Raw genomic sequence first — 25,959 nt, forward strand, 5'->3', positions numbered from 1 at the left:
ATCTCCCCACCCCCAATTCTCCCAGGGACCGCCCCTGCCTTTCCACCTCCTACTCAAGACTGGCTCACATCAGAATAGCCAAACACAACTGAGCCCTTTCCCCTCTCCCCTGATCCCCACCCTCTGCCCCTAGTCCAGGTCTGGACTCCTGACCACTGCAGTCCAACGAGTTGTTCCCTAGTCCCATGTAGCCCGGGCAGACCCCCCCAAGTTGTGTGGGGGGCTGGACTTAGCTGCTGGCCCCAGGGACTCATCTACGGGCCCAAAGGACGGGCATCCCTCACACCCGCTTCCAGACCCTGGGGCCCAGTTTGGGGCTGAGGGCCGTGGAGATGGAGGAGGGTCCCAGGCCTCAGAAAGACACTCCAACAAGAAGAAGAGAACCGTTTTACACAGTCCCTGCCCCAACTATGGGCAACTGATAAGCGAAAGTGAACAGAAAGGCCCAAGGCCCAGCCCGGGGAAGCTTGGCAGGCAGGGAGACGGGGGGAGCGGTGGGGCAGGGGTACAACCCAGAAGCCCCTTCCCCCCTGAGTTTCAGCAAGGGCTGGTCCCTCCTCTCTTCTCTGTCTCAATCCTCAGTCTCCTCTGGAAAAGCTGAGGGCAGGAAGGAGGAAATAGTAAGGCCAGTCCCTCCCTTAGGGGCTGCCCTCTGCCCAGCCCGGCCCCAACCTCTTCCGTCACTCACCGGCTCCACTGGGGCAAGGGGCGCAGCTCTCCACGGCCGTGGGCGGTGGCTGGCCCTGCAACCTCGGGGGGCTGAACCCTGGCTGCTTCTCACTGTCACCGAGCAGGGGACCCCCTGGGAAGGGGGCCAAGCCGGGGGCCAGCTGGCTACTTGCCGTGACGGCAACAGCACCAGCCAAGGGAGCGGGCTCCAGGAGGTAGCAGTCCCCTCTGGCCTGGGGGCCTGGGCCCAGCTGGCTGGAGAAAGGGGGGCCCAGCAGGCAAGGATCACTCCAGGGGATGGGCTGGAGGGCAGCGACAGCACCTGAGGGAGGCCCAGAGTCAGGCCAAGCCAGGCGCCCCGCTCCCCCCACCCCCTCTCCCCAGCGGGGAGCTCCACCTGGGCCAATATGTGACCCTGGGAAGGTGTGAGGGGGAGGGAAGATGGGCCCCTGCAGCTCCAGAACAGGCTGGTGACTCCAGCCCCCGCTCCCACCCCCTGACCAACTAGCCAGAGATGGGGGCACACACGTAGCCATTCAAGGGTCAGCACCCTAGGGATGGGTCTATGGGGAGGTGATGGGGAAGAGAAGGGAAGGGATCCGGTCCTAGCCCCCCCTCCATCAGTCCTGCTTCTGCCCCCCAACTCACCTGGGTTTTCACTCTGCAGTGGCAGCAGGGTTTGCCCTCCTTGAGGGCCGGGGAAATACCCACCCCGGGGGGCTCCCGCAGCTCCATAAGCAAAGGCAAAGTAGGCGGTGGCGGCAGCCGCCTCGGGCGGTGGAGGGGTCAGATGGGCACTGGGAGGCAGGGGGAAGGAGTGGAGCTGGTTCAGGGGGTAGTGGCAAAGCGGAAAGGGCCCAGGCTGCCTGCCAGGGCGGTAGCCCTGAGGCTCCAAGCAGGGTACGGGGCCCAGCTGGTCCATGTGAGAGCAGGAGGCGGAGGCAGCAAAGCTGTGGAGACAGATCCGGGAAGGAGGCTAGTCTGGTGCCATCCACCAGCCCCTCCGACTGGTACCCTCTCCTCCTCCCCCCGCTGTCCAGCCTAGCCCACCCCCTCCCCTGCTTGTCCCCATTCAAGCTGCCCTTTCTTCCTAGAGCCCACCCCCGACCCCGTTTTCAGGGCACCTGAACCCCTTCACTACCACCTGCTCGGAGTTCAGTCCTTGCCCCGCCGGTGAACTCGAGACCACCCTGCCGGCCCCCCACTCCAGGCCATACCTGTTTCCCCAGGGCCCTTCGGGGCTGCAGCCACTGGTGGGGGTGTCCAGCAGCAGGGGCACTAGATGGGGGCTTCGGGAAGGGCCAAGGGGGAACGGGAGGCTGGCCCTGCGAATGGGCGGGGGGCTGGGAAGTGACGGCATCACCTCCACCCTCCGGGTTCCCCCTGACCTCGGCGGGAGGCCTAGAGTATGGGGGTCACAGGCCAGCAGCGATGTAGAGTCTGGGGTGAGGAGGAAAAAAAAAAAAAAAAGATAGACTGAGAAGGAAGCCCAGGGTGGGCATGATGCTGCCCAGGGGAGGGAACGGCCACACAGTCATAACAACAACTATGGTATTGGTTAAGCGCTTCCTATGTGCCAAGCACAGTAAGGGTCGCACCCCAGCCCCTTCCAGGGCAGACGCTCACACTCACCTGGCAGAAGTGGGTGAGGAGGAAACCCATTGAGCAGTGGCTCGATCGGCAGTGAGGGCAGGTGGTCTGGGGCAGGGCTGAGGGCAGAAGGTCCGTGAGTCAGGTTGCACCCCCAAAACCTCCCCCTCGAGCAGTCCTGTGCCCCCCACCTCTCCATCCTTACCCTCTTCCAGCCAGGCATCCGCATTCCCAGGCGCCCACCCCAACCAGCAAGGCAGGCCCCCAAGGACCCCAGCCTGGGCCCACTCTCACCCGCAGTGCCTGAGGCCAGGACCGGGGGCTGGACCGTCTGCCATTTTCCCCTTCCCATTCAGCTTCTCCAGTTTCCGCCACTTGGCTCTCCGGTTCTGAAACCAGATCTGGAAGAGATGCAGACCAGGAGGCTCGGGGAGCCGGAACCGGACAGAGTCCAAGTACCGCCCCTCCTTAGGTCGGTCCAGTCCCCCACCCCTCGCCCTCTGTCTCCTCACCATGATGCGCTGCGGAGTGACCCCCACGGACAGGGCGATCTCCCGTCGCTTGTCACTGTCTGGGTAGTGATCTTCCTGGAATACCCTCTCCAGCTCCTCCAGTTGGTCTGGAAAAGGAAGCCAGACCCACAGCTGGGCAGGGGGGAAGGAAGGGGAGGAAAACCTCGAGGCCTTGGTGCCTGAGACAAGGCCCTCCTTCCTTCCCCTAAGTACCCAGACCTGACCCATCCTTGCAAGTACATTCCCAGGCTTACCAGCCCAAAGCGCTGCCAGGAGATATATGGGGGTGAGGGGGTGGGAGTGAGGGGGTCGGGGAAGGTTTGGGGGGGGCCCTTCCCTGCCGATCCCACCCTGCCCCGAGCTCACCTGCCCGATAGAGGGTGCGGGTCTTTTTGCGGGCCGTTGGGGCTTCCAGAGGGGGTTTGGGCGGTCCCTTCCCTAGGGCGGCCTCCTGGTTGCCGCCGAGGAGGGTGGACAGGCAGCAGGGGGCTCGACCTGCCCCACTCCGGCCGGAACGGCGGCTGACGGGACCGGGGCTGGACGCCACTCCTGCCTCTGGGGAGAGCCCGGGTCCAGCCCCCAACACGTTAACGGGGTCCTGTCTCCTACCCTCTTCCCCCCAAGTCAGTCCCCTCCAGCCTCCCCCCCCCCAATTCCCACCCTCCAAGTCAGTCCCCCCAGCTTCCACCCCTTCCCCTAAGCCAGTCCCCCCATCTCCACCCCTTCCCCATCCATCCCTTCCCCCCAAGCCAGTCCCCCCAATCTCCATCCCTTTCCAAAACCAGTCCCCCGTCTCCATCCCTTCCCCATACATCCCCTTCCCCTGAAAGCCAGTCCCCACCATCTCCACCCCTTCCCCCCAAGTCAGTCCCCACCATCTCCACCCCTTCCAAGTCAGTTCCACCAAATCTCCACCCCGTCCCCCATGCAACCCCTTCCCAAACGAGTCCCCCCATCTCCACCCCTTCCCCATCCATCCCTTCCCCCCAATCTCCATCCCTTTCCAAAACCAGTCCCCCGTCTCCATCCCTTCCCCATACATCCCTTTCCCCCCCAAGCCAGTCCCCCCATCTCCACCCCTTCCCCCGTTCACCCCCTTCCCCCCAAGCCAGTCCCCCCATCTCCACCCCTTCCCCCAAGCCAGTCCCCACCATCTCCACCCCTTCCCCATCCATCCCTTCCCCCCAATCTCCATCCCTTTCCAAAACCAGTCCCCCCTCTCCATCCCTTCCCCATACATCCTCTTCCCCCCAAGCCAGTCCCCCCATCTCCACCCCTTCCCCCATTCACCCCCTTCCCCCCAAGCCAGTCCCCCCATCTCCACCCCTTCCCCTCAAGCCAATCCCCACCATCTTCACCCCTTCCCCAAGTCAGTTCCCCCAAATCTCCACCCCTTCCCAAGCGAGTCCCCCCATCTCCACCCCTTCCCCATCCATCCCTTCCCCCAAGACAGTCCATCTCCACCCCTACCCCCATTCATCCCCTTCCCCCCAATCCAGTCCCCACCATCTCCACCCCTTCCCCAAGTCAGTTCCCCCAAATCTCCACCCCTTCCCCATCTATCCCCTTCTCCCCACACCACCTCCCTCCCTTCCCCAAACACTCTCTTCCCCCCATCTCCACCCCTTCCCCACATCCTTCCCCCCAAGCCAGTCCCCCATCTCCACCCCCTCCCCCTCTCCATCCCCTTCCTTCCCCCCACACCTTGCCTGTCCCCTCGGGGGTCGTTGGGGTCCTGGTGGGCCGGCTCCATGGCCCGGGACTGGCGGGGTGGGCCGGGGGGCCCGGGCAGCGGCTAATGAAGGCCCAGGTGGGCAGGTGAGGGATGGGCCCAGGAGCAGAGGCCGCAGGGGCACGAAGGGAGGGAGGAAAACCCACGTGCCACCCTAATGAAGAGGGGGAGGGGCCCGGGCCGATCCTCCCTCTCCCCCCCTCCACTGCCAAGTCGGAATTATCTCCAAATTCAAGGGCTGCAGAGTGGGCCGCCCTGAGCCACGCAAGCTTGGCTCCAAAGCGTACCTCTCTCAAGGGTGGTGGGGGGGAAACTGAGGCACCTGCCCTCAGTCACGGTGGAGCTAGAGGCACAATGCAAGTGTCCGGCTGGCCCAGGCAGCTCTCTGCCAGCTGAGGTGGGACCCTTCCCAGCCACGTGTCCTCTTCCAACCATTCCTCTAGTCCAAGGCCACATTTACCCACACAATCTGCCCCTTTAATGTCACAGAGGCTTATGGGAAGGGGGGATTATGGTGTGTCATCATCATCGATGGTACTTATTGAGCGCTTACGGGTGCGGAGCACTGTACTAAACCATTAGCCTATTCTAGCAAACACATTTATGATTTAACATTTATTACAAGTCCAACTTGTACTTCCCAAGCGCCTACTACAGTGCTCTGCACACAGTAAGTGCTCAATAAATACGATTGATTGATTGAAAGTCTGGCCAGGCTTAGGGAGGCATCCTGGGCAGGGGAGATGGGTCTTTCAAAATGTTCAGCTTCAAGAGCACAGATTGTTCATCCGTGAAACTTACTTAGCACCTTTCATTCATTCATTCAATCGTATTTATTGAGCACTTACTGTGGGCAGAGCACTGGACTAAGCGCTTGGGGAGTACAAGTTGGTATGGTGTACATGCTCTGTACTTGGCACTCATTTATTCAATCGTATTTATTGAGCACTTACTGTGTGCAGAGCACTGGACTAAGCGCTTGGGAAGTACAAGTCGGCAACATATAGAGACGGTCCCTACCCGACAACGGGCTCACAGCCTAGACTGTGAGCCCCCCGTGGGACAACCTCATCACCTTGTAACTTCCCCGGCGCTTAGAACAGTACTCTGCACATAGTAAGCACTTAACAAATATCATTATTATTATTAGAAGGGGGAGACAGACAACAAAACATGTAGACAGGTGTCAAAATCGTCAGAACAAATAGAATTGATGGAGTCCAAGAGGAGGACACAGTCCCCGCTCTCTAGGAGGCTCTGGTCTAAAGTGGAAGGCAGATAAAAAAATATTTACAATTAGGAGCAGCAGAGGAGGTAAAATTCCAGTTCACAATAGGAGCAAGCAAGGGTGAATAAATACACAGCACACATAGGTTATTTGCCACCACTTTAAATATGGGGGTGTACCCCAGGGCTCAGAGTGGGTGGCTGCTGTTGATAAACTTGGGGTCTCAGCCATTGATCAGGAAAGACTTCCAGAAGGAGATGGAATTTCCTAAAAGCTTTGAAAATGGGTGGCAGACTTGAGAGAGGCAGGGAGCTTCAGAAAGGAGGAACATCTTGTGCAGGTGGAAAAGGGGAGAGTCAAAAGTACGGTCCGTCTCTCGAGCGCTTGATACAGGGTTCTGCGCATAGGAAGTGCTCAATAAATATAACCAAGCGACTAAGAAGGTATTGAGCCCATAAATAAAGCAGAGAGGTGGTGAAGGAACATACAAACCGTCCCCCCCGCCAGCAGTTTTATCCCAAAGTCTTGACTTTTGCCCCAAGGCTCCTGGTTACCCAGGGGCACCAGCTGATCCATCAGCTCCTGTTTTCCAACTGTGGAAACCTCCTCCAGCTGCAGTTGGGGAACAGATTAGACCAATTAACACTCATCCAACTCCCCGATTCAGGTGGGGGATTTTCATGAGTCCTAAGCTCTTCTGAGTCCCGGTGAAAAGTTGAAGGGTTAGCGAAACAGGGGACTTAATGCCAGGCAGAAGTGATGGGCCACTTCTCTGTGCCTCTGTTTCTTCATCTCTAAAATGAGGATTCATTCAATTGTATTTATTGAGCGCTCACTGTGTGCGGAGCACTGGACTAAGCGCTTGGGAAGTACAATCAATCAATCGTATTTATTGAGCGCTTACTGTGTGCGGAGCACTGGACTAAGCGCTTGGGAAGTCCAAGTTGGCAACATATAGAGACAGTCCCTACCCAACAGTGGGTTCACAGTCAAGAAAGATTAAATACCTGTTCTTTTTTATCGTATTCGTTAAACACTTACTAAGTTGCAGGTACTCTACTAAGCACTGGGTAGGTAGACATTATTACCTTTTGCTGTTTTTGATTATAACTTACAAGTTATAACCGTTTTGCACATCTCCCCGTTCTTATATGTTGTACATCATGCATCTTATGTACTTTCCAAGCGCTTAGTACAGTGCTCTGCACACAGTAAGCGCTCAGTAAATTCGATTAAATGAATATTTATTAATTTAGAGCCTTGGAACTAGCTGTAATTCCACTTATTCTGACGATTTTGACACCTGTTCTGTTTTGTTGCTTGTCTCCCCCTTCTAGACTGTGAGCCCGTTGTTGGGTAGGGACCGTCTATAAGTTGCCGACTTTTACTTCCCAAGCGCTTAGTACAGTGCTCTGCACACAGTAAGCGCTCAGTAAATTCGATTGAATGAATATTTATTAATTTAGAGCCTTGGAACTAGCTGTAATTCCATTTATTCTGACGATTTTGACACCTGTCCACATGTTCTGTTTTGTTGCCTGTTTCCCCCTTCTAGACTGTGAGCCCGTTGTTGGGTAGGGACCGTCTATAAGTTGCCGACTTGTACTTCCCAAGCGCTTAGTACAGTGCTCTGCACACAGTAAACGCTCAGTAAATTCGATTGAATGAATATTTATTAATTTAGAGCCTTGGAACTGGCTGTAATTCCATTTATTCTGACGATTTTGACACCTGTCCACATGTTCTGTTTTGTTGCCTGTCTCCCCCTTCTAGACTGTGAGCCCGTTGTTGGATAGGGACCGTTTATAAGTTGCCGACTTGTACTTCCCGAGCGCTTAGTACAGTGCTCTGCACACAGTAAGCGCTCAATAAATTCGATTGAATGGATATTTATTAATTTAGAGCCTTGGAACTAGCTGTAATTCTATTTATTCTGACGATTTTGACACCTGTCTACATGTTTTGTTCTGTTGTCTGTCTCCCCCTTCCAGACTGTGAGCCCGTTGTTGGGTAGGGACCGCCTATAAGTTGCCGACTTGTACTTCCCAAGCGCTTAGTACAGTGCTCTGCACACAGTAAGCGCTCCATAAATTTGATTGAATGAATGAATGAATAGAAGATAACCAGGATGGACACAATCCCTTCCCCACATAGGGCAGCCCCACAGTCTTAATCTCCATTTTACAGACGAGGTAACTGAAGCACAGAGAAGTGAAGTGGTTTGCCCCAGGTCACACAGCAGACAGGTGGCAGAGCCAGAATTTTCCCAAGCGCTTAGAACAGTGCTCTGCACACAGTGAGTGCTCAATAAAGCGTTTCAAAACCTTACTTTAGGGCACCTCTCCTCCCACGCTGTTCTGTCTCCCCTACCCTACTACTTGAGGAGCAGCGTGGCTCCATGGAAGGACCACGGGCTTGGGAGGCAGAGGTCGTGGGTTCTAAACCCGGCTCCGCCACTTGTCTGCTGTGTGACCTGGGGCAAGTCACTTCACTTCTCTGGGCCTCAGTTGCCTCATCTGGAAAACGGGGATTAAGACTGGGAGCCCCACGTGGGACAACATGATTACCTTGTATCTGCCCCAGTGCTTAGAACAGTGCGTGGCACATAGTAAGTGCTTAATACCATTATTATTATTATTATTATTATTATCATCATTATTACTTTTACTCTAGACTGTGAGCTAGTAAGCGCTTAATACCATCATTATTATTATTATTATCATTATTAATTTTACTCTAGACTGTGAGCTCGTTGTGAGCAGGGAATGTCACTGCCTATTGTCATATTGGACTATCCCAAGCGCTTAGTACAGTGATCTGCACACAGTAAGTGCTCAATAAATACAATTGAATGAATAGTAAGCACTTAATACCATCATTATTATTATCATTATTATTATTATCACTCTAGACTGTGAGCTCGTTGTGAGCAGGGAATGTCACTGCCTATTGTCGTATTGGACTTTCCCAAGTGCTTAGTACAGTGGTCTGCATGTAGTAATAATACTAATAATGGTATCCATTAAGCGCTTACTATAATAATAATAATAATGATGGTATTTGTTAAGCACTTACTATGTGCCAAGCCCTGTTCTAAGTGCTGGGGTAAATACAAAGTTATCAGGTTGTCCCACCTGGGGCTCCCAGTCTTAATCCCCATTTTACAGATGAGGTAACTGAGGCACTGAGAAGTTAAGTGACTAAACAATGTTCTAAGCACTGTAATAATAATAATAATAATAATAATGGTGGTATTTGTTAAGTGCTTACTATGTGCGAAGCACTGTTCTAAGCACTGGGGGGGGATACAAGGTGATCAGGTTGTCCCACGTGGGGCTCACAGTCTTAATCCCCATTTTACAGATGAGGTAACTGAGGCACAGAGCAGTTAAGTGACTTGCCCATGGTCACACAGCTGACAAGTGGCTGTCAGGATTCGAACCCACAACCTCTGACTCCCAAGCCCGCGCTCTTTCCACTGAACCACGCTGCTGTAAGAACAAGGGCTTGGGAGTCAGAGGTCATGGGTTCTAATCCCAGCTCCGCCACTTGTCAGCTGTGTGACTTTGGGCGAGTCACTTCACTTCTCTGGGCCTCAGTTACCTCATCTGGAAAATGGGGATTAAGACCATGTGTAAGCCCCACGTGGGACAACCTAACAACCTTGTATCTCCCCCAGCGCTTAGAACAGTGCTTGGCACACAGTAAGCACTTAACAAATACCAGCATTAATAATAATAATAATAATAATAATAACAATAATTGCATTTGTTAAGCGCTTACTATGTGCAAGCACTGGTGGGGGATACAAGGTGATCAAGTTGTCCCACGTGGGGCTCACAGTCTTTAATCCCCATTTTACAGATGAGGTAACTGAGGCTTAGAGAAGTTAAGTAACTTGCCCAAGGTCACACAGCAGACATGAGGCGGAGCTGGGATTCATTCATTCATTCATTCAATCGCATTTATTGAGCGCTTACTGTGTGCAGAGCACTGTACTAAGCGCTTGGAAGTCCAAGTTGTCAACATATAGAGACGGTCCCTACCCAACAATCAATCAATCAATCAATCGTATTTATTGAGCGCTTACTATGTGCAGAGCACTGTACTAAGCGCTTGGGAAGTACAAATTGGCATCACATAGAGACAGTCCCTACCCAACAGTGGTCTCACAGTCTAGAAGGGGGAGACAGAGCACAAAACAAAACATATTAACAAAATAAAATCAATAGAATTAATATGTACAAACAAAATAAATAGAGTAATAAATACGGACAAACATATATACAGGTGCTGTGTGGAGGGGAAGGAGGTAAGGGGGGGGGATGGGGAGGGGGAAGTGGGAGAGAGGAAGGAGGGGGCTATGAACCCATGACCTCTGACTCCAAAGCCCCGGCTCTTTCCACTGAGCCACGATGCTTCTCTATTATTATTATTGTTGTTGTTATTAATAACATTATTATTTGTTGTTAGTAGGGAGCACTCCATAAGTCCGATTGAAAGAATGAATGAAGCCAAGCTCCCCCCCCAGAACAGGCCTGAGGCCTCTCTCCCCCTCCTCCCCCTCTCCATCCCCCCGACCTTACCTCCTTCCCTTCCCCACAGCACCTGTATATATGTATATATGTTTGTACGTATTTATTACTCTATTTTTTTATTTATTTTACTTGCACATATCTATTCTATTTTATTTTGTTAATATGCCTTGTTTTGTTCTCTGTCTCCCCCTTCTAGACCGTGGGCCCGCTGTTGGGGAGGGACCGTCCCTAGATGTTGCCGACTTGGACTTCCCAAGCGCTTAGTCCAGTGCTCTGCACACAGTAAGCGCTCAAGAAATACGATTGAATGAATGAATGAATGATTGATTGAATGAATGGATGAATGAATGAGGACCCATCATCCGGGTCCCAGAAGAGTGAATGCAGCCTACCGCCACCTGGTGGCTCTCGGCAGAACGACACCCCCCCTCGGGTTCATTCAGGAGAAATGACTCCATTCCTCCAGCGGGTCAGAAGGGATTTTTCTTTTTTTTTTCCTTGCATTCATTCATTCAATCGTATTTATTGTGCGCTTACTGTGTGCAGAGCACTGGGCTAAGGGCTTAGGAAGAACATTCATTCATTCATTCGTATTTACTGAGTGCTTACTGTGTGCAGAGCACTGGACTAAGGGCTTGGGAAGAACATTCATTCATTTATTCATTCAATCGTATTTATTGAGCACTTACTGTGTGCAGAGCACTGGGCTAAGGGCTTGGGAAGAACATTCATTCATTCATTCGATCGTATTGAGTGCTTACTGTGTGCAGAGCACTGGGCTAAGGGCTTGGGAAGAACATTCATTCATTCATTCAATCGTATTGAGTGCTTACTGTGTGCAGAGCACTGGGCTAAGGGCTTGGGAAGAACATTCATTCATTCATTCAATCGTATTGAGTGCTTACTGTGTGCAGAGCACTGGGCTAAGTGCTTGGGAAGAACATTCATTCATTCATTCAATCGTATTGAGTGCTTACTGTGTGCAGAGCACTGGACTAAGCGCTTGGGAAGAACATTCATTCATTTATTCATTCAATCGTATTTATTGAGCACTTACTGTGTGCAGAGCACTGGGCTAAGGGCTTGGGAAGAACATTCATTCATTCAATCGTATTGAGTGCTTACTGTGTGCAGAGCATTGGACTAAGCGTTTGGGAAGAACATTCATTCATTCAATCGCATTTATTGAGCGCTTACTGTGTGCAGAGCACTGGACTAAGCGCTTGGGAAGAACATTCATTCATTCAATCGTATTTATTGAGCACCTACTGTGTGCAGAGCACTGGACTAAGCGCTTGGGAAGAACATTCATTCATTCAATCGTATTTATTGAGCACCTACTGTGTGCAGAGCACTGGACTAAGTGCTTGGGAAGAACATTCATTCAATCGTATTGAGCGCTTACTGTATGCAGAGCACTAGACTAAGCGCTCGGGAAGAACATTCATTCATTCAATCGTATTTATTGAGTGCTTACTGTGTGCAGAGCACTGGACTAAGCGCTTGGGAAGAACATTCATTCATTCATTCAATCGTATTTATTGAGCGCTTACTGTGTGCAAAGCACTGGACTAAGCACTTGGGAAGTCCAAGTTGGCAACATCTAGAGACAGTCCCTACCCAACAGCGGGCTCACAGTCTAGAAGGGGGAGACAGAGAACAAAACCAAACATACTAACAAAATAAAATAAATGGAATAAATATGTACAAGTAAAATAAATATATAAATAAAGTAATAAATCTGTACAAACATATATATAGGTGCTGTGGGGAGGGGGAGAGGAAGGAGGGGGCTGAGTGTGGGAAGGCCTCCTGGAGGAGTTGAGCTCTCAGTAGGGCTCTGAGGGGGTACAAGTTGGCAACATCTAGAGACGGTCCCTACCCAACAGCGGACTCACAGTCTAGAAGGGGGAGACACACAGCAAAACAAAACATATTAACACAATAAAATAAATAGAATAAATCTGTACAAGTAAAATAGAGTAATAAATCTGTACAAACATATATACATCTATACAGGTGCTGTGGGGAGGGGAAGGAGGTAAGGCGGGGGGGTGGGGAGGGGGAGGAGGGGGAGAGGAAGGAGGGGGCTCAGTCTGGGAAGGCCTCCTGGAGGAGGTGAGCTCTCAGTAGGGCTTTGAAGGGAGGAAGAGAGCTAGTTTGGCGGATGTGTGGAGGGAGGGAATTCCGGGCCAGGGGGAGGACATGGGCCGGGGGTCGACGGTGGGACAGGCGAGAACGAGGCATAGTGAGGAGGTTAGCGGCAGAGGAGCGGAGGGTTCGGGCTGGGTGGGATGGTATTTGTTAAATGCTTATTAATTAATTCATTCAATCGTATTTATTGAGTGCTTACTGCCCGCAGAGCACTGGACTAAGCCCTTGGGAAGTACAAGTCGGCAACATCTAGAGATGGTCCCTACCCAACAACGGGGTCTCAGTCTAGAGGGGGGAGACAGACAACAAAACAAAACATGTAGACAGGTGTCAAAACCGTCAGAATAAATAGAATTATAGCTAGATGCGCATCATTAATAAAACAGAGTAGTAAATATGTACAAGTGTGCAGAGCACTGTACTAAATTCTCAGGAGAGTAGAGTTGGTAAATATGATTCCTGCCCTCAAGGAGCTTGTAAGGAATACAGGCGGATTGATAGGTCCATTTGAAAATGACGGACAAGTCTCCGTCATGTCACTTTTTGTGCACTGTGAAGTATACTAGAGAAGCAGCGTGGCTCAGTGGAAAGAGCCCGGGCTTTGGAGTCAGAGGTCATGGGTTCAAATTGTCAGCTGTGTGACTTTGAGCAAGTCACTTAACCTCTCTGTGCCTCAGTTACCTCACATGGAAAATGGGGATTAAGTCTGTGAGCCCCACGTGGGACAACTTGATTACCTGGTATCTACCCCAGCGCTTAGAACAGTGCTTGGCACGTATTAAGCACTTAATAAATGCCATCATTATTATTTTGCATGAGCCAGGCACTTTACTAAGCGCTGGAGTAGACACGAGATAAGCAGGTTGGCCCCAGTCCGTGTCCCACATGAGGCTCAGAACTCCAGAAAGGGCAAAAGCTTTCAGTCGAGGGGGAAATCAGATGCTAATATAAACCAATTAATTATGGATCTAAATATGATGATGACGGTATGAGATACGTAAGACAGGGAGTCAGAACCGGGTTCTCAACCCGGCTCCACTACTTGTGTGCTCTGCGGACTGCTTGGGCAAATCATTTCACTCCTCTCATCTCCTCATCTGTAAAATGGATTAAATACCGTTTTTTTTAAAATGGTGCTCATTAAGCACTTTTGGGCCAAGCACCGTACTAAATGCTGAGGTAGATAGAAGCCCTGCATCCCCATTTTATCGAAAACAGGCACAGAAGTTAAGCACCTTGCCCAAGACCGCAAAGTAGAGAAGTGGCAGATTCCAGCTCTTTCCACCAGGTCACCTAGATGGAGAGCCCCACGGAGGACAGGGACTGTCAGATGTGATATCTCATATCCATACCAGTGTGTAAGTACAGTGCTTGGCACACAGTAAGGGCTTTAACACTGCCAAAAGGCACACAGTAAGGGCTTTAACGCTGCCAAAAACTCTGCTAGGGGTTGGAGGCTGTTGGCCATGTCTCCTGCCAAGCACAAAGGCCAGCAAAATATTGATTACACGTTGGCGATTTCTCCTGCGGCGGATGCCGAGCTTTGACTCCCAATTCTCCCATCACAAGGGAAGCGGATCAGGATTTACAGATCAGATGGGAAACCCATCCAGTAGGAAGCATCGCCACGGTTTGGTCAGCGGGACTCTCACCCATGCGGTCACCCAGACTCGTTAGCCACCGGGTGAATGACCCGCCTGTGTGTGCCCGGGATGGGCTGAGGAAAGGAAGCAGGGCTGGGGCAGGAAAGGATGGGTGTGTGGCCAATTCAGAAGCCCCCCGTGTCCACCCTCGCTTCCCGGCAAACTAGAGACGGGCAGGAGGTCGTAAGGCCGGAGGCAAGAGTCGGGAAGGATGGGGATCAATTGTGTGTGGATTTTCTCCAGCCATTTGTGGGGACAAAGATAGAGCCAGAGTGTTACCGTCATAAGCCATGGCCCTTTATAAAAACACCTCCAGGTTCAAAGATGCCCTCTACCATCACTGCAAAACAAAGTAAACTAAGAGAATTTGCAATGAACAGCTGAGACGTTAAGTGTGTGTGTGTGTGTGTGATAGAGAAAATGGGGATTAGCAGGGAGGAGGGTTCCAAATTCCTGACTCAATTAGAAACGTCTTTTATTGTTCTGAGAATAAAGGAGCCAAACATCAGGCTGTTCACAAAAATAACCCACAGTACCAGCTAGCACAACAAAGCTTAGGTGGTGCAAAAAGAAAAAAAAAAAAAAAGAAAACACATCAGTTGATCTCCAGGGAGGATACAACTTTTTTTTTATGCATTTCTGCTTCCGACTGTGCGGCTGTGGTTCACAGAAAACACATGGCATACATTTTTCCAAGGGGCACCCCCGCGGCAGCATCGCCAGCTGGGGAAGAAGGTGACTAGCCTGCCGTCCGTCCCCGCCCTCGGGGCCGAGGAGCCCCGGGGGCTCCCGTACGGATGGAGCGGAGGCCGGCGTTCCCCGCCCGACAAGAGATTCCTTCGGAGACGGAGGATAAAAACCATACATCCTTTTTATTGTTAAGTCATAAAGAGGTATCAAAATTAAAAGAGCAAAATTACAGGGGACTTAACATAACTACTGGGGAGGAGGAGGAGGGTGGGAAGGGGGCTAGGCGCAGGGCAGAAGGATTCGTGAACGTGGGCGGGGGCCGGGGCAGGCGGGGCAGGGGAGGGGCAGAGAACAGTGAGCGTGTGCTGGGGAAGATACTACGGGAGAGGATTCGTGGTGGTTCCATCTCAGACGAGCGCCTAGGTAAGGAAATAAACTGGACAAGAGTGCTAAACCCCACTATGTGCTTAAGAGTCGTCCTCGCCATTAGCGCTGTCTCTGTCATCCTCTCCTTCCTCCGCTTCTTTCTCATCATCCTTGATCAACTCCAGCTGCGAGAAACAGACAGAAAAGCGCGGGGACGTTAGGGGGTCCACCGGCGGGGGGCCCGGCCCCGCCCGCCGCCGCCACTTCTCTTTCCTTCCCATGGTTTTCACCTGGTCATCCCCCCGATCTTCATTATCATCATCATCCAGTAGGTCCCCCTCCTCAGCTGAGTCCTCTGCACCCCCCTCAGACTCCATCTTCACATTAGTCTCATCTTTCTTCACGGAGCTGCTGCTCTGCTCCTCTTCTGACTTATCATTCTTCATCTCTACTGGGGATGAGAAGGACAAGTCCGTCTGGGGAGCAAGTAATGTCCACGGGGCGTAGACAAACCCCAGCTAGAGCTCTGACCAGTGCAGCACGGGCCTAAACCAGGGTCCTTCCCCCTTCCAGCCTCCACCTGCGGGCCCGCGCCCTCCGCCGCCCCTGGCCCCCCGGGGCACCGCCCCCGGCCCCCTGGGCGCCCCCCGGCCGCTTACCCGTTTGTTTGCTTTGCTCCTTCTCGATCTTCTCCAGGCTCTCCAGGAGGGAATCCACTTTCTGCTTGATCTGGGTCAGTTCTTTCTTGATGGTCTGAAGATCGTCCCCTTTCACTAAAACCCAACGAGACACGAGCGGGGTGAGATGCGGGGCTGTGCGGCAGGGCCCGAACCTAGCCGAGGGGGTACTCGGGTGGGCGGCCCCCCCGGCCCAGCTCCCCACGGGGCATCGCGGAAGGCGACGGAGCTGCCGAGCAGATCCAGGCCGGGGGGCAGAGAGCCGGTCGACGGCGCCCACCATAACGGTCTTGAGGTTTGGCTGCGGCAACCGTTATTCGCCGAGAAACACCGAAGCTCTGAAAGCAGCAACGCGGCCCCGCCCCCGCCAAGTGACAGCAGGGAACCGTGACGAGTAAAGTCACAGCGGAAAAGCTCTGCCTGGTTTTGGGGTATTGGTCAAGCTCTGACCGTATGCCAAGCACTGTACCGAGCTGTACATGCAGGTCGGACAAAGTCCCCGCCCCTCGAAGGGCTCAAAGTAGGAGGGAGAACAAGCATCAGACTCCCATTTTATAGGCGAGGTCACTGAAGCACGAAGTTACGTGACTTGCCCAAGGTCACCCGGCAGCAGGCAAGTGGCGAAGCGAGGATTAGAACCTGGGTCCTCTGCGTCCCAGTCCTGTGCTCCTTCCCCTAGGGCTCCCTGCCTTCTTCCTAGAAGCTGGAACCTGCTGAGCACTGGCCCAGCTCGGCTCTGGGCTGCTCCCACGGTCGGCTTGGACCGCAAAGCCATCTGCACGTGCTCAGCTGCACAGACGGAACTATAAGCCTCCAGCTGGAATTGCCTCACGACTCTTTCCCCCGTAGATTGGGACCTCCTCGGGGGCAGGAATCGCGCCACCAACCGAGAAGCAGTGTGGCCCAATGGATAGAGCACGGGCCCAGGAGTCACGGGGACCTGGGTTCGAATCCCGGCCCGGCCACTCGTCCGCTGGGTTACCTTGGACAGGTCGCTTCACTTCTCGGTGACTCGGCTACCTCATCCGTAAAATGGGGATGAAGACCAGGAGCCCCACGTGGGACACGGACCGGGTCCGACCTGATTCATTTACACCTACCCCAGCGCTCAGTACAGGGACTGGCACATAATAAGCGCTTAACAAATACCATGAAAAACCAACCCCCAAAATCCCGTCATAATGAAGTTTCCCATATGCGTAGCGCAGTGCTCTGCACATAGTAAGCGCTCAATAAATTCCACTGACTGATTGGTGGATACCTCCCACCTGGTTACCCACGCACAGCTCCTCCTCCTACTAGGTTTCATATACACATGGTCAGAGTTCACTCCGACCACTCTGCTCTAGCCCCCAAAGGTTAAGATAGGCTGGCTGTGACCCTATAAGCCAAAAGGGGACTGAGAACTTGGGCTTCTCCCACCCCTACGCATTCAGAAAGGTCCGGTGCTCATATCCTAACTAATCAAGCCATTCCAGGGGGGTCTCTTGTGGCCTCTCCAACCCCAGGAGGGTATTCTAGGGCCAGGAGGTAAGTCGAGGGGACCGAGCTGTAAGCACAGAAGGCTGGGGCAGCCATTTCTGAAAGCAGCAATCTTCTGCCAAGGCTGACGGGGAACGGAGGGACAGAGGGTGACCCGATCTAGATTCCGAAGCTGAAGCAGCAGCACAGGAGGGAGAAAAAGGCCGGCAAGCAGGCCGGGCGGACCGACGCCATAGGGAAAAGACCCGCCCCGGTGCACCGCTTCGGAGGGGACTACAGTTCTCTCGGGCCCCAAAGCCGATTCTAGCTCCAATAGGAAGCTGTTTTTCGGTGCACCTTCTCCACTTCTCTTCCCCACTCCGATGAGCCATAAGGGCAAATGTGACACCGCCATATGGCTTCTGAGTTTAACTCTACATAGAAATGCCAAGTAGATGGGAAGCATGAAGAGGGATGTGAGTAGTTGGGACTCCAGGAGGAAAAGTCAGCGGGGGAGTTTGCTGACAGATGTCCCTAAATTTTCCTGCCTTACGCTGATGGTTTCTGCCTCCTCCCACCCACCCCCCATCTTTCCTCCTAGTATCTAGAACACAGTCAGGTTTTCCATCTGTTTCTCCTCCACAGGGCCACCTCGACAGGCTGCCTCCACTTTCCAAAGCCACTTGCACAGAAAGGCCTTCAACACCAGTAATTCAGAGCCTTTAGAACTAGCACAGAACGGGGGAGTGGGCAAGTGGAGGATCTGCTTATTGTGCCAGGGTAGCCATCTCTATACCAGTTAACAGAGACCTACCTAAACGTATTCCCTGGGTGGGAAGGCTGCATCTCTCGCCAGCCCTGGCCATCCTAATTGATTGGGGGGGGAGACCCTAGGTCAGCAGCCGAGGCTCTGACAAACCACCCATCTTCGAAAGGAGAGTGGGGATGGGGCAGAGGCGACTGAACCACCTGGTTCAAAATGCTGGCTTTAGAAATACAGTGCTTGTGGACCGCTCCATCCTTTTGTGGGATGAATTCTGGCCTAGACTCCCATTAAGTCTTGAAAGCTTTACGTGGTTGGAAACAACATAGGCGGTGGTGAGGGGAGCGGGGGTGGTTGCCCACCGCCTGGAAACTCGCAGGCAGCCGAGAAGAACGACTTAAAGATCGGCTGTATCCATCCACACGGGTGGCTGTAATGCCGAGTAGTGGCAGAAGGAGACCTGTCTGCTTGGTATCATGGCCCGATGACTTCCCTGTAAGCTGGGGAAAAGCCACGGTTGCCACGGCAATGGCAGAAAACAAAACCAGTTCCCCACACCAAAGGTCAGGGGGGTACTCCAGCCCCGGATCTCCCATTATGGCAGTCACTTCTGGGAGAGCCGCCCACTACCCCTAGATCATGCTGTACCTACAGTCCCTTATTTCTCGGAGTCTGCTGCTTCTTTCCTTTCCTCTCCTCCGATGCAGCCCCCCAAAACTCAACTGCATCACTACAACTCGAAGGAGGAAAAGAAAGAAATTCCCTTTCCCCTTGCGTGTATTAAGACTTCTTTCTCTGAAGTTCTTGGTGGGAACACGCCAATACGTTCCAGGATGACTGCAGAGCCGACTCAAAGAGGGCCAAATCGGTGTTTCCACCCACATCGACCCAGACGCCGTGGCGGGTGAGGCGATACCTACATTTCCCGGATTTGGAGGAAGATCCCCGCTGTCCGCTCTTGGAGTTGAAGCCGCTCTTGCCCCGGCGGGAGGTGTTCCCTGATACACGCTGACGCTTGGAGGGCACCACAGCCCGGGCAATGGGAGGGGGTGGGGGGACCCGGGCTGGGTAGCTGTACATCCTGGAGGAGAAAAAGGACTTTAAAGGCCAGCCGAGAAGAAACCAAGCCACTGCCTTCAAGGGGGTGCAGTGAAGGGAAAGCCATTTGGCCCTGAGAACTGAACCCCGTGGCAAATTTTAGCGGGTACAACGGGTGACTAAGTTTTACCAGCGTTCTGGCTGCCTGAAACCAAGAGTTGGCCCACACTGAATACCACCTCCACCATATGGACATTCCAAAATGGAAAGGAACGGAGCAGTCCATTCACCACCTTGCATGCCGCAGGTCACCTGTCGTCATCCCAGTCACTCTGCTGGCCATACCTTCCTTCCGTTCAACCTCCCACAAACTTGCTTAATGGTTCGGTGGATGACAACCCTCGGAAGGCAGCTAGAGGGGCTACTTGTGGAGGCAGCAGGAGGAGGGGCAGAGGAGTGATTCCCATAATAATAATGTTGGGTGTTGTTAAGCGCTTACTATGTGCCAAGCACTGCTCAAAGCGCTGGGGGAGATACACGGTAATCAGGTTGTCCCACGTGGGGCTCACAGTCTTCATCCCCATTTTACAGATGTGGTAACTGAGGCACAGTGAAGTGACTTGCCCAAGGTCCCACAACAGACGAGTGGAAGAGCCGGGATTAGAACCCATGTCCTCTGGCTCCCAAGCCAGGGCTCTTTCCACTAAGCCACCCACCTATTCAACTCCCCAGCCCACCCACCAGTCATAGATGGGGAGAGGGCAGGTATATACGTTCTTGCCTTGAGCCCACCCCCTCCTACAGCTCTTGCTTGTGATGAAGAGAAAAGTTGGGGCAGGGGGTCTCAATGGGCAACAGTGCGGGGTGCTACCGCTTCGACTGCTTTTTAACAGAGGCCTGTCTTAAAACGGAAAACCTAATCAAAATTTCAAAACAAGGTTTAGCCAATAAAAATCAATGAAATTCTGGGTGCGAGGGAGTGACCGGAGGGAACTTGTTTAAACTACAATTCCAGATGCTCTAAGAGCCACTTGATTTCCGAAACAGATTTCCGGCACCAGGTCAGGAGGGCTGTTAATTTGGAGAAGTGCTTCTCCACCTTTCCCAATTAGCGTTCCACTGGCACACTTAATGGCTTGGGAGGACTGAATCAGTACTCATTCATTCAATCGTATTAACTGAGTGCTTACCATGTGCAGAGCACTGTACTAAGCGCTTGTACAACCTGCACATGGCCCTGTCCCCGTTCACTTAATTCCGCACAAACCAACGACTCGGGTACCAGCGTGCTTCCTTCTAGATGAGGGTGGCTGTCACTTCTAAAGTGTCCATTTGCATATTTCTCTTTCCTCCCAACACCTTCTCCGTATCTTTCTGTGACTCCCATTCTCTTCCTGAAGATCCCATGGAAGGCAGCTGATCTTAGGCTAGGTTTGGACCAGGATCCTTCCTTCTGCTGGGCTATCCCAAGCACTGAGTAAGGTGCTTAGCGTGCAGCAGGCGCTTAATAAATACCACTGGCTGACGACGCAGTGATTTCTGAATTCTATGTGAAACGGAGCGGGAGGGGGCCCCCACTTAATCCCCTCACTTGTGCCCTCCTGGAAGTTACTGAGATCATTCCTGCAAATGGACGCTCCAAGATGGAAAAGGAAGGGAGCCGCCCATTCACCACCTCCAACGGCATATGTTACCGTGGGACATCGTGTCCTCTGTCACCCTCCTTCTAAAATCCTATCCTTGGCCTAATGGCTCACTTGAAATTGAGAGCCAACTGTTGTAAGGTGGTTCCTCCTCCACTCAGGGTTCACCTAGAGTCGCTGCAAGCCTGGCCCGTTCCCCTGATCCCTAAATCGCCAGAGTCCAGCTCGGATGGTCTACTGTCCTGCCGACAGCCTGGAGCAGCTGCTGACCTTTCGGTTGTGGGAACCAACACTTTAACTTCAAGTGCATTGGTGCTCTAAAGACATGTAGGATGACACCAGCCCCCTTGCACACTCTTTCGGTCACCCAAAACAGACCCCGTGGCATGGGATGTGCCAGTCCAAAACACACGGCCCCGAATGCTGCATCAATGACCCCCTAGATCACATTTCTCCCTACGCCAGTGCACGTTACAGGGAGTGGAACGGAGACGTGAGCCCCATAAAGGGGGAAAACATCGGCCTTCGGCTAATTCCAGAAGAGGACCTTGGTCTCGCTGCTATGGCCCAGCATTAAGTAAGCTCCTTCAGAGAAGTCAGGAAAAAGGTGAGTGAACCCTGGCGATGAGGGTGCTGGCCTACCTCGCAATACTAACGGATTTGCGCTCTTTGAAGAGTCTGGGGAAATCCCAGCCTTGGGAGAGGTGGGGCATCAGGTCCAGGGTTAATTTAGGACTCAGTGCTAGAGATACCAGGAGGTCTAAATTAGGCCGGACTCTTCAGAGATGCTTGCCTCCAGGCAGAAATGACTTGTTAAGCTATTGGTGGAGGACTGAACTGCTGATCTCGCTAACGGGGACATTCCTTCCAAGAGAAGCAGCATTGCCTAGTGGAGAGAGCACCGCCTGAGAGTCAAAGGTCCTGGGTTCTAATCCCAGGTCGGCCAACTGCTTTCTAAATCAACTTGGGCAAGTCACATCTCTGTGCCTCAATTTTTTCAGCTGTAAAATGGGGACAAAACAGCCATTCTCCCTCCTAGACTGCGAGCCCTGTTCACACCAGGGACTGTGTCCTACCTAATTAACTTGTACCTAACCCAGAAAAAAGGAGGTGGGGGGAGGGACCCTAATGTGGCCTCCAAGGTTAGGTCCTGCCTGCTGGAAGCAGTAAGATACATTTGGACCTATTTCAATGTAATCCTGTGGACTAAGCTTACCCAAGTATAATGATGTCAACTATTTGCCTGGCTACTCTAAGCCCCATAACCCTGGCTACAAAATGCTTTGGCCTCCACTGAGCGGAAGATCTTAAGATGACTTTTGGAGGGAGCAGGGAGAGAGAGAGAGAGAGAGAGAGAGAATGTTGAAATTTGAAGTGGCCCTCTGGAACTCTTCAAGTTAAGAACTTTGGATGGGACTGAAGAATGATCTGTTTTCCCAGAATGGGTGTTAAAGGGCAACTGACTGCGTCTGAAACTTGACGAAGGCAGGAGGGCTGCCACAGACCTGAAAACTACTAGGTGGCTGATTGGTAATTAATAATAATAATAATGATGGCATTTATTAAGCGCTTACTATGTGCAAAACACTGCACTAAGCGCTGGGGAGGTTACAAGGTGGTCAGGTTGTCCCATGGCGGGGGCTCACAGTCTTGATCCCCATTTTACAGATGAGGGAACTGTGGCCCAGAGAAGTGACTTGCCCAAAGTCACACAGCTGACAATTGGTGGAGCAGGGATTTGAACCCATGACCTCTCACTCCAAAACCCGAACTCTTTCCACTATGCCACGCTACTTCTCTTAATTCTGCCTTTTGTGTTTCTGGGGAGCCAATATCACTGGGTCGTGGTCTTAGTTGGCATTTAAAAGGCTGGTGTAGAGGACAGGCTTAATCCCCCATTTTGTGGGACACTAAAGAGTTCCGATGTTTCCACTTAGCTCCAAACCTTTCAAAAGAAAATGAGCTGCTTCTATTCAGAAGTCCAAGCCATCCTATAACCTCATTCTGCTCAGGAGCCAGGCTGTGGAAATACAGGCAAGGGTATGGACACAGCTTATAGTTGAATTGCATCTTAGTCACCAGACTGATGGGGCCATTAATGTCTAGCTGGTTCTAACAAGGAGACAAACCGGAATCACTTGTGCCATTTCTCCTCCTTCGCCACGGCCCGGTCAAAGCTGGCTACTTACAGCAGCTGCCAAAGGTCTGGAGAGCGGATCCCTTGATGCTGATGACTTTCTCTCCCATCTCCCAACTTGGACTTGGGTGACATTTTAGTTTGGAGTCGGATTATTGGTATTCCCCGCCTGGCAAACAGAGAGTAGGCATGTGCCAGGCTGAATGCCTTCTTCTGAGCCAATATGAAACCAGGCTGAAAGTGCCTCTTGCTTGATGAAAGGTCTCCACACTTGGTGGTTTCCAGGCCAGTGCCTGCCCTGAGGTCTGGACCTTTTGAGCGGATGGGAGAGGGCTCCGGCGTTCAAGTAGAACGTGGCCACCATCTCTCTGTCCTACACACTGGTCTGCCGCCCTCACCTCTAGGATGGCAAGCAGCGATTTCCAAAGGGAGGACATTCCCTACATCTGTACAACACGCACCCCGTCTGGTAGTTGCCCCTTTTTTTAAAAAAATGGTATTTGTTAAGCACTACGTGCCAGCCTCAGGAAGGGTCGGGAAGAATGAGTGATTGTCGTGACCACTGCTCCTACGGCTGCTTTACAGAACAGTCTTCCTTCTCTATTCTCTTTGTTCAACTTCCCTAAGAGGTCCATCTTTTTAAAAGAAAAAAAAATGGTATTTTTTAAGGGCTTTCTATGAGCCAGGCAGTATACTAAACACTGGGGTAGATACAAGCTAATCAGGATGGACACAGTCCATGTCTCCCATGGGGCTCCCAGTCTTAATGCCCATTTCACAGGTGAGGTAACAGACACAGAGAAGTGAAGGGACTTGCCCCAAGTCGCACAACTAGACAAGTGGAGTTGGGACTAGAACCCAGGTCCTTCTGACTGCCAGGTGTGCGCTCTATCTACTAGGTCACGTTGCTTCTCATTTGGGAACACTTTACATACAGGTGGAAAATCTGAACCAGTCTGAGTTTCCCCGGACATCTACCAGGTTATAAGAATCTTTGAAGTGCTCGGTTACCTCCACCCACGGAGAACGGCTTTGGGAGGCTCAGGCCCGAAGGGATTATTTTAATACTGCGAATCCTCCAAGCTCCTCCTCCAGACTGTAAGCTCTTTATCAGGAGGGAACATGTCTACTAACTCAGAGCGTACTCTCCCAAGCGCTTAGTAATAATAGTAATAATGGCATCTGTTAAGCACTTACTACGTGTGAAGCAGTGTTCTAAGTGCTGGGGGGGATACAAGGTGATCAGGTTGTCCCACGTGGGGCTCTGTCTTAATCCCCATTTTCCAGATGCGGTAACTGAGGCTCAGAGAAGTGACTTGCTCAAGGACACACAGCAGACACGTGGCGGAGCCGGCATTCAAACCCATGACCCCTGACTCTAAAGCCCGTGCTCTTTCCACTGAGCCATGCCGCTTCACTGCTCTCCCCGTAGTAAGAGCTCAATAAACACTACCGAGGTGTGATATTACGTGGTAATTGCTAGACAGCAGGCTCTGAGTGCAGGGCTCATGTCTTACTACCCATTGCACCCCTCAAACCCTTCGTGCATGCTCTATGCCCGGTAGGCGCTCAATAAATTCCACTGAATGACTGGTAGTGCTCTAAGATCTGAGGTGTGGAATCTTGTATTCTGTCAGGAAGGTTCTCGGCTGGGTTAAACCCCACCAAATTCCCAGGCTTTCCGTCTTAGAATTCAGTAGGCTCGGGCTGCTTCAGCCGCGCTCTAGTTGCGCTCTTTAATTTACCTACTCTCTAGATATCATCTTTGCCCAGGCACTGACCGGATTAAGACATCACGTGCATAAAATACAACACTCAAGTCAGTCCAAAAGGCAAAACTCTTAAGGGTAGGGGGAGGGCTAGGAGCGGGTTACGGAATCAGCCGGGTGACCTCTGCTATGTTGAGGGCTCAGGAGGAGCCCCTGATGGCAAATGCTCCCAACTAGAAGCGCGTGCCCTCAGAAGTGCTGTTCAGCTGGATATGTGGCTCAACGTAAAAACCCCAGGGTCTTCTCCAGGGGGATCCAAGTTTTGTTCACACGTCCGGTGGAGATGACCTCTTTGTGGGGAGGTCCTGGTGCTTGCGCCTGACTGGGGAACTGTTTGGTGCTCTTTTTGCCCCCTCCACGCAAGCCTGGCAGCCCCTCCCGGGAGTGCCTTGAAACTTGGGGTCCTTGGGTCCTGAGGCTCAGCCCATTTAGGGCTCCGACTCTTAGCTTTTAATTCCTGCCGAGTGTCAAGCCGAAGGAAGGGCATCCAGGTTCACTCGGGCCACTCCATCTACCCGAGTTTTCATTGGGAAGCAGTGGGACATGGGGGAAAGAGCACAGGCCCGGGAGCCAGAGGACTTGGGTCCTAATCCCGGCTCCTGTCGCTTGTCCCGTCGCTGCTTTAGAGAAGCAGCGTGACTCAGTGGACAAGAGCCCGGGCTCTGGAGTCGGAGGTCATGGGTTCAAAACCCGGCTCCACCACTTGTCAGCTGTGTGACTTTAGGCAAGTCAGTTCACTTCTCTGGGCCTCAGTTCCCTCATCTGTAAAATGGGGATGAAGACTGGGAGCCCCCCGTGGGACAACCTGATCACCCTGTAAACGCCCCAGCGCTTCGAACAGTGCTTTGCACATAGTTAACGTTTAATAAATGCCATTACATTAAAAAAAATCCCGGCTCTGCCACTTGTCAGCTGTGTGACTTTGGGCAAGTCAGTTCACTTCTCTGGGCCTCAGTTCCCTCATCTGTAAAATGGGGATGAAGACTGGGAGCCCCCCGTGGGACAACCCGATCACCCTGTAACTTCCCCAGCGCTTAGAACAGCACTTTGCACATAGTAAGCACCTAGTAAATATCCTTATTATTATTATTGTCTGTGTGGACAAGTCACTTCATGTCCCTGAGACTCCGTTACCTCGTCTGGACAGAGGGTATTAAAACTTGTGTCTAACCTGTTTATCTTGGATGTACCCCAATGCTTAGTACAATGCCTGGCGCAGAATAAGAGCTTGTTAGCTCCTTGTGGGCTGGGAATCTGTCTGCCAAATCAACTGTATTGCACTCTCCCAGGTGCTTAATACAGTGCACTGAGCAGTTAGTCCTCAATATATACCAATAACTGATTAACAG

The 25,959-nt window shown here is 52.3% G+C and overlaps 2 protein-coding genes across 10 annotated transcripts in view; both read right to left on the minus strand.

Moving 5' to 3' along the window:
* Positions 1-348: 348 nt before the first annotated feature.
* On the minus strand, positions 349-14,929 carry NOBOX (NOBOX oogenesis homeobox). Its single transcript, XM_038741055.1, has 11 exons — positions 14,753-14,929; positions 6,224-6,343; positions 4,476-4,566; positions 3,138-3,326; positions 2,772-2,878; positions 2,554-2,660; positions 2,302-2,378; positions 1,887-2,109; positions 1,318-1,619; positions 689-991; positions 349-597 (listed from the first exon to the last, which is right to left on the minus strand). Exons 1-11 carry the CDS (start codon positions 14,927-14,929, stop codon positions 572-574), a joined length of 1,722 nt encoding a protein of 573 aa, XP_038596983.1. The 3' UTR covers positions 349-571.
* The window catches only part of HNRNPC (heterogeneous nuclear ribonucleoprotein C), a 38,845-nt gene continuing 27,803 nt past the window's right edge, over positions 14,918-25,959 (minus strand). For 6 of the 9 annotated variants that reach the window (XM_038740922.1, XM_038740927.1, XM_038740920.1 and 3 more), the window contains 4 exons: positions 18,944-19,104; positions 15,782-15,895; positions 15,413-15,573; positions 14,918-15,307 (listed from right to left, as the gene is read on the minus strand). In XM_038740922.1, the coding sequence (XP_038596850.1) occupies positions 15,224-15,307; positions 15,413-15,573; positions 15,782-15,895; positions 18,944-19,104 (520 nt within the window). In that variant the 3' untranslated portion in view covers positions 14,918-15,223. The remainder of the gene's footprint in view (positions 15,308-15,412; positions 15,574-15,781; positions 15,896-18,943; positions 19,105-25,959) is intronic. The other 3 variants (XM_038740926.1, XM_038740928.1, XM_038740929.1) reach the window with 2 other exon arrangements.

The sequence above is a fragment of the Tachyglossus aculeatus genome (assembly GCF_015852505.1).
Source record: "Tachyglossus aculeatus isolate mTacAcu1 chromosome 12 unlocalized genomic scaffold, mTacAcu1.pri SUPER_6_unloc_1, whole genome shotgun sequence".
Taxonomy (NCBI): Eukaryota; Metazoa; Chordata; class Mammalia; order Monotremata; family Tachyglossidae; genus Tachyglossus; species Tachyglossus aculeatus.

Bases quoted from the DNA above. Each gene is read 5' to 3' on its own strand.
- NOBOX (XM_038741055.1), bottom strand. From the start codon at position 14,929: ATGGTTTTTATCCTCCGTCTCCGAAGGAATCTCTTGTCGGGCGGGGAA. The intron at 2,661-2,771 runs GTGAGGAGACAG...CATCTCTTCCAG, and splicing joins TCACTCCGCAGCGCATCATG to ATCTGGTTTCAGAACCGGAG. The intron at 992-1,317 runs GTGAGTTGGGGG...GGCCTCCCTCAG, and splicing joins ACTGCAGAGTGAAAACCCAG to GTGCTGTCGCTGCCCTCCAG.